This window comes from Athene cunicularia (assembly GCF_003259725.1).
Source record: "Athene cunicularia isolate RWA chromosome 3 unlocalized genomic scaffold, athCun1 chr3_part1, whole genome shotgun sequence".
Lineage (NCBI taxonomy): Eukaryota > Metazoa > Chordata > Aves > Strigiformes > Strigidae > Athene > Athene cunicularia.
In genome coordinates, this window is record NW_020799097.1 from 2,832,551 (window position 1) to 2,843,949 (window position 11,399).

At 43.5% G+C, this 11,399-nt stretch overlaps 1 protein-coding gene across 1 annotated transcript in view; it reads right to left on the reverse strand.

Moving 5' to 3' along the window:
• Positions 1–548: 548 nt before the first annotated feature.
• RP1L1 (RP1 like 1) overlaps positions 549–11,399 on the reverse strand; it is a 43,274-nt gene continuing 32,423 nt past the window's right edge. The window contains exons 3-5 of the mRNA XM_026846391.1: positions 9,061–9,226; positions 2,289–7,123; positions 549–1,352 (exon numbers count right to left, since the gene is read on the reverse strand). Of these exons, the coding sequence (XP_026702192.1) occupies positions 549–1,352; positions 2,289–7,123; positions 9,061–9,226 (5,805 nt within the window). The remainder of the gene's footprint in view (positions 1,353–2,288; positions 7,124–9,060; positions 9,227–11,399) is intronic.

Genomic DNA, 11,399 nt, shown 5'->3' on the forward strand with positions numbered 1-11,399 from the left:
AGAGGGCAAGTGGGGAAAGACTTTGACTTTTCTGGGTACAGAGAAGGGAAGATAGGGTAGGGACGGGGGAAACGAATGTACATCTCTGTGGGCTCTGACCAGACTTTGGCAATGATTCCGGATTTTGTCGTGTTTCTGTGGATTGGCAGTCTTTCCAGGAAAATGGCATGCAACAGATGAAAGGCATCCTGAAGTCGCTCAGAGATGATGCCCAGCAGAGCCACAGATCACTCAAGCAGCAAACAGCATGACTTAAAGCGTGGGAACAAGAAGGTATCACAAACAAAACAGCCTTGCCTTTCCCCAGACCACCTTTCTATCGGAACCGCTAACTCTTGGTGAGTTTACTAGCCCTCTAGAAACGAGGGCAGGTAATTGCAGCGTTACTCGCAGGATTCAAGATCAAGTTTACCGCATTTAACTCAGAAGAAAAGCCAGTTATGATGGCTCAGCTCACTGGAGATACTGTAATAGATAACGAAAATATACTTTTTAAAAAGAAGCAAAGGAAGAAAGAAAAAAAATCAGGTTTTTTTTGATAAGCAGTTCTAGAAGTCCAGGTCCTCCTCCTCAATCTCATCAGAGCCTTCATTCTTTTTAGAAGCCTGAACTTCATCAGCATGCTCGACCTCCTTTGGGTCTGCACCTTCAGCATCTGCCTGGTCCTCATCTCCCAGGGGATCAGTACATGAAGATGCTTTGTCCTCTTCTTCCTCCTCGCTGTCAGGATACATCTGTGAGGGTTTGCTGCTCCCATCACTTTGAACGCCTCCATTGGAATGGTTGCTCGCGGGGTTGTTGTCATCTTCGCATTCATCTTCACCTTCATCTTCAGACCCCTTCTGGGATTGCTGGGACAAGTTTCCTATAGAAGAAGAGCACGAAAAGATGGTTTCTTTGTTTGGACCCTCTAGCATTTTGCTTTTTCTTCTGCCCGTGGCCTTTGAGGCGCTCTCAGAAACCTTGTTGCTTTTGTCTTCATCTTCTTCATGTGCCTTGCCAGGGTCATCACTGGTAGGTTTCTCGTCATATTTGTCACCACCTTCACTGTTGTCTTCCTCCTCAGCTGCACCTGCCTCATTTTCTGATCCTGGATTTTCATCTTCCACTGCCTCAGCTTCATCCTGCTCAACTTCTTCACTTCCTTCCGCGGCATCTCCTGCAGGACTGTTGTCAGGTCCAGAGCCATCAGCAGCTCCTCTGCATTTGGATGCCTCTTCCTCATCATCATCTTCAATGTCCTTATCCTCTGGCTCCCCTGCTTCTTCAGCTTCAATGTCAGCTTCATCTTCAGCTTGAGGCTTCTCTTCAACTTCCTGCTCTTCATTTTGAGTTTCTTCTTCTTGTTCTTCCTCTTCCCCATTTGCTTCCTCATCCTCTTCTTTTATTTCATCCTCCTCTTTTGCTCCCTCTTTTTCCTCTTTTGTTTCTTCCTCCTCCTCTTTTGGATATTCTTCCTCTTCTTGCACTTCCTGCTCCTCTTCTTTTCTTTCTTCCTCATCTACTTTTGTTTCCTCCTCCTCTTTTGTTTCTTCCTCTTCTTGCACTTTCTCCTCCTCTTTTCTTTCTTCCTCCACCATCACGCCTTCCTCCTCATTTTTTGCTCCCTCTTCCTCCTCCTCCATGTCTTCCTCCTCTTCTTTTGTTTCTTCCTCCTCCTCCTTTGCCTCCTCCTCCTCTTTTGTTTCTTCCTCCTCCTCCTTCAATTCCTCCTCCTCTTTTGTTTCTTCCTCCTCCTCCATGTCTTCCTCCCCTTCTTTTGTTTCTTCCTCCTCCTCCATGTCTTCCTCCTCCTCTTTTGTTTCTTCCTCCTCCTCCTTCAATTCCTCCTCCTCTTTTGTTTCTTCCTCCTCCTCCATGTCTTCCTCCTCCTCTTTTGTTTCTTCCTCCTCCTCCTTCAATTCCTCCTCCTCTTTTGTTTCTTCCTCCTCCTCCATGTCTTCCTCCCCTTCTTTTGTTTCTTCCTCCTCCTCCATGTCTTCCTCCTCCTCTTTTGTTTCTTCCTCCTCCTCCTTCACTTCCTCCTCCTCTTTTGTTTCTCCCTCCTCCTCCTTCACTTCCTCTTCTTCTTTTGTTTCTTCCTCCTCCTCCTTCACTTCCTCCTCCTCTTTTGTTTCTTCCTCTTTCTCATTCACTTCCTCCTGTTCCTCTTGTGTTTCTCCCTCCTCCTCCTCTTCCTTCTCTTCCTCCTCTTTTATTTCCTCTTCCTCCTTTGTTTTCTCTGCTGCTTCCTCTTTTACTTCCTCATCTTCTTTCTCTTTTGTTTGTCCCTCCTCCTCTTCTGTTGCATCCTCTTCTTCTGCCTTCATTATTTCTTCCTCCTCTTTCTCTTCCCCTTCATCGTTTTCTTCCTCTTCTTCTTTCTCTTTTGTTTCTTCCCCCGCTTCTGCTTCTTCCTTTTCTTCTTCTTCGGTTTCTTCATCTTTAACCTCATCCTCCACCTCACAGTTTTGACTCTCCGATATTTCAGTTTCTTCTCCATCTCTGTTCAGCATTGACCTGCCCACTTCATTGCCCTTCACTTCCACTTCATCACTTGGCCGGAGTTCACCCTCAACATTTTCCTCATTTGGATTTCCATTTTCTGCTGCTTCCTCCACAGAACTTCTGGGAATTGTTCTGATATCCTGGGCTGCTTCTGAGACACAGGTTTCCTCATCATTTTTCTTCAATTTCAAGATTTTCTGTAAATCAAATGCTTTCATGACTGGGGCATTGCTGGCCACCACTGGTTTTCTTGTGGGCTTGGAAGCCAATTTTTTCCTCACACAAGAGTCACATGGACAGTATTCCTCCTCACTTGTTTGTGTATTAATACTGGCCTCAAAAGCTGCACTAAATACTGTATCTTCATCTATATCAAATGATAAGTCTGTTGAGTCCTCTTGCCTAGTCTGAGTTCCATTCTTGTCACTGAAGAGTGACTTTTTATGCATAGTTTGCAATCGCCGTCTCCTCTGCTCAGTTTGGAGTGTTGACTCACGCCTGAGTGGTTCATCCGGAGGTCTTGGTGTCTTCTTCCCTGTGATGCTTTTGATCTTCCTCAGCTCCTTCTCTATGCTTTTTTGTATCCTTTTACTCACTTCCTCCTTCAGCTCCAGTATCATTTCATCCGTCTGCTGGTTGTTCTGCAGGTTCCACCTGACCTTGAACTCATTCATGGCACTGACATAGTGAGCCATGAACTCCTTCTCGATTTTCTTGAGCAGTCTTAGGATCCAGGTTGGATCTGCTGAGTTTTGCTGAGCAAGGGATGTGCCCACAGTGGTGGCAGTATCGACTTTGAGCTCTGGATCACATGCAGACTCTTTTTCAAGCTGCTCTGCCAAATCAGCTTTCAGTTCTGTCCCACAATCGGTATCATTGACATTTGTATCATTAGTAGTGGCGAGCTGATCGTCTTCCCCTTCAAGATTTTCTTTTGGGAGCTCATCATTCACACCTTCAACTTCTTGTTCTCCATTTTCAAGTAAGTTGCTGTTTTCTGTATTTTTATTTGCCTTCCCTTCCTTCTGATCGTTTTCACACTTACTGCACCGAGCCTCCTTATTCTCTTCTGCCTCCTGAATTAGCAAGTCCTCTCTAGTAGACTGTACTTTTTTCTCGCCTTTGGATTTTGAGGATGCCTTTGAAGGTCGGAATGGCTGCACTTCTTTTTTACTTTGCTCCTCAGCCTCAGTCAATTCACTGCCAGTCATTACATTTTCCACTTGTCCAGCTGATTTAAATTCAACAGGTTTCTGTGCCATTAAAGTGCTGTCCCTGGCACCAGCTGTACTTTCTTCTCCTGAGCCACCAGAACCACTGCTAACATCAACCCCAGAGGAGGACATGGGAGTGAAGCCATAACCTACAGATTTTGGGACTTTAAAACCAGAGGCTGTCTTTGCCTGCTCACTTGCCTCCTGGCCTGAGCTTGGACCACATTTTTCAGCTGTGCATCCAAACCACAGGTCTTGAAAAATATTTAGCAGCTCAATATACCTTGTTTTATTCAAATATTTTGGTTTATCTGACGGACCTTCTGACTCTTCATCAAGGAGTTGGAGGCTGGCAAGACAAGTAATCAATACGTTGGCAGAGTTACTCATTTTTCTGCCCATAGTGGGGGACACTTCAGGCAAACTGTTTGATCGGTCAAATTTTATTTCATGTTTTGAACTGAGCAAGGCCTTCATGATCTGGACAGAAGTCTGGACAGAGGTTGGCAGGTCTCTTCTGTTGTTTTGGCTGGATGTAACTGACTGGCTGCATTCTGCCTGGTCAGCTTTGGCATCTTTGGACACAGCCTCAGAGATTTGTTCCTGCTTCATGCATTCTTCAGCCTTTTCATTAACAGCAGTGTCTTCTGCTGTCTCTTTTTCTACTTCATCCTTTGCTTTGTTTTTATCCTCCTCCACATTCTTTTTATCAGCTTTTTCATCCTCTGAGATTTCCTCAGCATTTTCACAGCGTGATACCTCAGCGGTTGCCTTTATGTGTTCCTCTTCTGCATCATCCTCCATTTCGTATTTCAGAAGCAATGCTTCTGAAGGGATTTTACTTAGCCATTCTTGCACAACTTCTTCTGGAGATGTATTTGGTAGAACAGATGGCATTAAATCATTCCCTTCCTCCTGCATGTCTGTGCCTTCTAACTCTTCCTCTACTTTTCTGCTGCAAGAACCATCAATTTCTTTATTCTTCTGATCATTTATTTCAGTTGCAACTGATTTAGATCCATAGGAAGTTGCTTGAGAGGAATCTAAAATTTCTTTCTGCTCTCTTCCTGTGGTTAGCATTGACTCAGTACCTATGCTGCTAACGGAGGAATTCTTCAACATGGTTGAACGTATTTTTTTGCTGTTTGGCTTTCCTTTTGGTGGGGTGGGGCAATGCAAACTACATACTGACAAAGTCTCAGACAATGATGCTTGACTGCAGTTTGAAATCTTCACATGAAGATTCCTAGTTTTTATCTGCCTTGATTTTGAAGATTGAGATATGTTTGATTGTGAACACCTATCATCACTTCCCTGGGATATCTGTGTCAACAAACATTTATCTCTTACTTCTGACTTCGAAGAGACTCTTGAAGAGACACTCTCAGGATTTCCATTCCTAATCCCAGCCTCAGTTGAGTGGTCAACTCCTGAACATACGCTCTCACTCATACTTCCTTGTCTTGAAGAAGGGGCCTCTGACTTAATCTTGGGATGGACCTCTCCAGCTTTTGCATTAGGGTTTGAAACACTTGAGCAGATGGATGATGGCTTGCTATTTTCTACTCTATGGTTTCTCTTCTTTGAGCCTTTTGAAGATTCACTGTAGCCACTGGTGGCACTTTTCAAGCTTTTCTCATCAGTATAAGCTGCAATTGCCTCTGCTTCACTAGCAGATGAAATGTTTGAGTGAAAAGATCCTGAGGTATGAGACATGGGGTCTCCAATAGATTTCTTCTTGATTTCACATGAGCTTTTGGAGTAATTAGATGCCCTGCTGCATGATTTCAGATCGTCTGTATGTAAGGAATTCTTTTTATTCAGCGTGGATTCAAGCGAAGACACAGACATTTCAGACTGTACATCCAAAGGAGTATCGCTGTGTTTGCTCTTTTTGGATCCTCTGGAAGAGCGAGAGGCATTGCACGGAATGCTCCCATCCCTGTCGCTTCTCTTGCTGTTCCTGCCACTAGCTCTGGAATAGGTGGATTCTTTTGTAGAGCATCCTTCACCTTCACTACTCTCATCTCTAACTGATTGGCTGGGCTTTGTTTTTGCTGACACAGAGCTGACTTCATTGGCTTCCTTTTCTTCTTGTTCCGCTTCAACCTCTTCAATCTCTTTCTTAGGACAGGACTCACTGGAGAAGGAGGAGACCACTGCATTGTCATCAGAGTGGTCATCCCTTTCACTCTTTGCTCTCGTCTTGGTATAGTTACTAGACTTGCTGTACACACTGTTGGCAGGAGTCGAGCACCCAGCGTTATATTCTTGATTTGCCTTCTGAAGGCTTGAGGAAGACATGCTCCTGCCCATGCTGCTTGTTTCCTCACATACATTCTTCTTGCTCTGTCTGGACTGCAGAGATGACCTTGACATGACACTTCCAACTCTGCTGCTTCCAACCTCTTCCACATCATGCTTGAAGCACTTCACGGAGGAAACTTCAAAACAATTTTCATCTTCATTTTGTGAATTGGTTTTGCTGGTGTCATGGTCTTCGGGGGCATCTGGAGTATCCAGGTTGTTCTCACAGCTTGAACGTGACATTAAACCCAAGGATGAAGGTCTCTGACTATTGCTTGTGCTTGTCCGAGTGTATTCTTGCCTGTCTTCTCCATTAGAAAGACCTGTAGACAATTCACTTTGACACGTACACTTTTTAATGGATCTATATGCCACTCTGTTCTCTATAGTCTCTGAGTAGGATGAGGACTCTTGCACAAAGTGCTCAGAGAATTCCTCACTGGACGTGGTCTGGAGGCTATCCACAGAAGCCATTTTTTTGTGGACCACTCTTCTCCGGGAAGACGTGCTGGAACATGACGACCGCGTATGCCAGGTGCTGCGTACACTGGGCTCTTCCCTCTGGGATGTGTGCATGGGGTTCTTCCAAATGTCATAATCCTGGTGTTTCTTTCCACAGCTATGACAATGAAACTCATCACATTCTGATTCCTCAAGTTTTGACATGTAAGAATCAATATCACCAGGATATAATGACTCATCTGCCTCCGAGCTGGCTTCTGGGTTCATTTGCTGTATGGGGTCTACTCCACTGACCTCCTCTACACCCGACTCTTCACAAGGCATCTGGTTCATCAGATTGGATTTTTTGATCTGTGTGGACCACTGCAAAGTCTCATCATTTAGCAAGCGGAAGCGGACTTTCATCTCAACGGACAGGCTACCATCCTTGTTCACGTGTACCCGTTTTTCTATGTCGTCATTGACAAAGGAATGGACGAGGTCCCCAGGTTTTGAATGTGAGAAACTATTTGAGAAAGGTGCGCTATTATCCGGTGAGGTAGCAAGACCATTAGAGTATGACTTTTCTGATGACAAAGAAAATCTCATTGACCTATTGCTTGATGCTGACCGCGGATGGATAACACTCTTTTTGGTTTTCAGTCCAAAGTTCACTGGGGTTTGAAATAATTAAAGAAAAGAAAGAGGGGGAGAAATGTTAACTCATATAAAGATGACAGAAAATACATAGATCAAAGCCTCAAAGTACAGCTATTATTCCATTAAAGCTAAGCCTGTGTCAGTTTAGATAATTTGAAAATTTGGCTTTGACTAAGTCATGGCCATAAATGTTAAGTTTTGAATGAACAGTCTGTACTAAAATCTTCTGTACCTTAACTTTATTATTTTTTTTTCAATCTAAATTGAAACACGAACATTTTTTTTGGCTGTATTATGTGCATGTCAGGAAGAAAATAAATATATGTAAAAAGAAATTTAGTCTCAAATTTCTGTATTTTATTACATTGCAAATACCCCTTTATTTAACCATGAAACTTTTCATCCTTCTTATTCAGTCAGGGAAAAATACATGGAGAAGTGATCTTTTTCCTTAGTTAGAGGTCGTGTCACACATTTATTGTGCATCATCCACTTCTCCAATCAAGTCCCAGGAAAGAATCTTGTGGCCATGTAGACCGGAGCAGCACTCAGTCCCCGTGGGGATGTGCCACTAGGGATAACTATAATGCTTATTAAAACATAAAGGACAAATGAAAAAAAAAGAAATTGTAAGCGGTGATAACTACAAAAAGAAATGATGGTAGTTATAGAGGAAATGAGTGATAGAAAAGGAATTTTAAGGATTGTAATCTGAAGCACATCTCTATGGCCAAGTCTAGTGATCTCTATAGATTTATTGAGCTCTTAGACCCTTCGTTTCAAGCAGAGTTCATTGCTATCGTGCTGTCTTGCAAGATATGCATCTATCTTGTTTCTAATACATGTTTGTTCAAAGTTTACTTTTACATATCTAGACATCCACATGCCTTTGTAGGCATAGGGATATGCAGCTGAATGGAGGGTGTTTTAGGAAGGAAATGTTGAACAGGGAGCACACCAGCCAAGATCAATAACACATGAACCAGCTTCTATCTCACCATCCTTATATTTGCTCAGTCTCTTGATGGACAAATCTTCAGTTTATTCCCGCTGCTTCCTCCAGTTTTTAATATCTCAAGCAGTGAGTGTGGGATGACTCTGTCCTTAAGTTTCGACAACTAGTTGTCAACACACAAGTGAATCTTTCCTGGATTCTAGTGCTGACAATGGAGAGAAACAGGTGCACCTCCAGAGCACACCTAGTTTCATCCTAAAACCAATCCCTAACATGGTGAGATGGAATGGGAATTTCTCCCCATAGACTACTGAGGGTGGCTGGTTTAATTACCTGCGACCTTAGATAACTCATGGTGAAGTGCCTAAGGAATATTATCAGGAATAACCCACAACATACTCCTTCCTGAACATCACTTTTCCATAAAAACAAGCTTTGTTTCCAAAGAACTACACAGCAGGTAGCTGTTAGTTGTCCAGAGTTTGAAATGCCCTTCAACACCCTGGGAAATTAAAAGTTATTTAAAGAAAGTATAACAGAGTCTGAGAAACTGAGTCTCCCGCTGACAAAACCAGGGCATCCTCTGGTCCTGGTGCAGGCAAGTACACAAGTGCAGGCGTTATATGACAGACAGACAAGGGGATAGAGGATTCGTGGGAAATCTCAAGGATTTGGGGAGTCTTGGAGGCAGACACAGGAAAGGAGGGAGTTCTGGAAGGAAAACGAGACACAGAGATATGAAAGAGGAAGGGAAGTCAGCCAGACACGGGGAGCGTGTAGAAGAAAGACTGGAGGGTGTAGGGAGGAAATCCTAGAAGGAAACCAAAGAAAAAGAAGGGGAGGATGGAAAGGCCTGGGAGGCAGAGAGAGGGAAGTGCATTTTCTACATGAAATCTGCACGCTGGGGCAGTACAATAGGTGCCTGCAATCGCCATGTTGTGGGATACAGGCCTGGAGATGACTGTGCAATACACCCCGGAGTTTTTTTTTTCTTACTTTCATTGTTTTCATTGACATTGTTGCCATTGGAACGGGGAGCCAGGTCAGGCAGCTTCTCCACTGAGTGTTTCCTCAAATTCTCCATCGATACAGGTTTAAACGGCTCCCGGCCGACACACACCAGCACATTGGGGCAGTGAAGCAGAGCCTGCATGCTGTCAATCTAGAAAGAGAAGAGCAAGTGCATCCCCATGAGCCAATAGAGCAGAGCTAGGTTTTACCTTCCAGGTCCAGAATCAACTGACATTTAGTTGTCACCTAAAATAAAACAAACATGGTTCTGGAGAACCTCAGGGTCTACCAGAGCCCGTTGGTAGGTTCTGTTGCAGTATTCTTCCATTGAAAGAAAAACTCTGCTATGTTTTAATCAGGTCTCCTAAGATATGGAAGGGGTGGGAGAGGTTGCCTAAGGGAGAAGATATCTCATTTATTACAAGGTTTTACGTCCTTTGGGAACGATTTAGGCATAATGTGATAGCAAGGAAGGGAGTAGAACTGGAGGTGTTCAGTTTCTCTTACAGAGAATTATACTCTTTAATTCTTCTCATTCCTGTATGGGACAACAATTCTTATCTGGTAAGTGCTACATTCCAGATTGACCATGAGTTGTCTTCCTTCCTCTGCTCAGGAAGGAATAGGAACTGTCACTTCCCCTAATATTACCTCAAATACTTTCTCAAATAGTACCTCGAGCATCGCCTCAGCGCTGGGCAATGTGGAGCGTTGTCCCTCAGTGTGGGAAGTGCCTGTGAAGGACTCTGTTCCTCCACGAGAACCCAGGTTTACAAACTGCCTCCACATCTTCACCACATGACCTGTGCCTGGATTATACACCAAGTCCTTCATGTCAGATGCAGCTAGTAACAGAGAGCAGGGCTGGACATGGAATAAAGCCGCTCTTACACAACATTTACTTAGGATCTAAAGGAGCAAGAATCAGTCTTGTGATGAGCACTGGCTCAACAAAGTCTGGATCCTTCTTCCATCTTGCTTCTGCAATCTCTTATTTGTAAAACTGAAGTCAAGCTCCCAGGTGACCCACTTGTTGGCTTCTAAAAGGATACGAGGGCTCTCTTTCTGTCTGAAAGGGCTTTAGAGCGGCCAGCATCTGGCAGCTGTGTGCTGTCAGGGGTCTCCACAATCCAGCTAGGATGTTTATTCCTCCTGTCCTGCTACATCAGGACATCGTGTGCTTCTGGGGACTCACCAGTAATAAGTGACCATGAAAGGGCTACCAAGACGTTAGCTAACACTGGCGGTGGGCTGAGCACTATCTTGCCTGTAAGATGCACCCTGACCTCACTGTGTCACTTAATCATCAGCTCTTAAACTCGCAGCCGAGTATGGAAGAGACCAAATCTCAGAGGGGCTGCGATGACAGCTCTGCAGTTGTCACACATGCCTGGCATAGCAGAGCATGAAGGAAGGAACTCACTCTCCGAATGCTGCTCTTGCAAAAGAATCAAGAATCAGGCCCCCTTCAGAGCCCAAGATCTTATTTTTGTGAAACGCCTCTGGGGTTTTCCAAGATTAGTTAGTACCGCTAGAGCTCTGGGAGGTACTAAAGTAATAGTGCTGGATCTTGTGCAAACAAGAGGAATATGAATGTGTGTGGGGTGAAAGAACGAGCCAGAGACAGGCAGAATCACTCAAGATCCAGTTAAACACTTCTGGCGATTTTCCTTACAGTAAAGCACATGGCATCAACTTTTTAGTGGGAAGACACTAAAATCCCATTGTTTTCCCATTATTTTTTTTTAATTTATTGATTGCACTTAAACAATACTTGCAACCTAGGGCCTGTAGAGTCTGTTACTATAAAAACCCACAGTAAGAAACTCTGCTCTCTGAAGTTTACATCAAGCACCACTGTGTGTGAAGCAACAAAACTGCTGAGTCCGTGTGATGAGTACCATGAAACAGAAATGGAAAATAACCCACAAATCTCAGTCTCTCTATGCCTACTGCTTGTCTTTTGTCAGTAAATCCACTTCTGGTCAATGCTTTACTAAAAGAAACACCTTTCTAGCTCACTTTAAAAGTTTATAGAAAGCCTATGATTTAATAAATAAAATATTTTGAGTAGGTTTTTGCCACCTGTATATTTTTTTTCCTTCTTTACATTCCTGTTCTTTTGTTGTTGTTGTTGTTGTTGTTCTTTTTTTATTCCTTTACCCTGTCCTCATACAAGTAGGAAAAAAATGAGGGTAAAAAAGAAGAAAGAAAAAAGGAAAAAGATGGAGAGAAAGAGAAAGAAAGAAAGAAAGAAAGAAAGAAAGAAAGAAAGAAAGAAAGAAAGAAAGAAAGAAAGAAAGAAAGAAAGAAAGAAAGAAAGA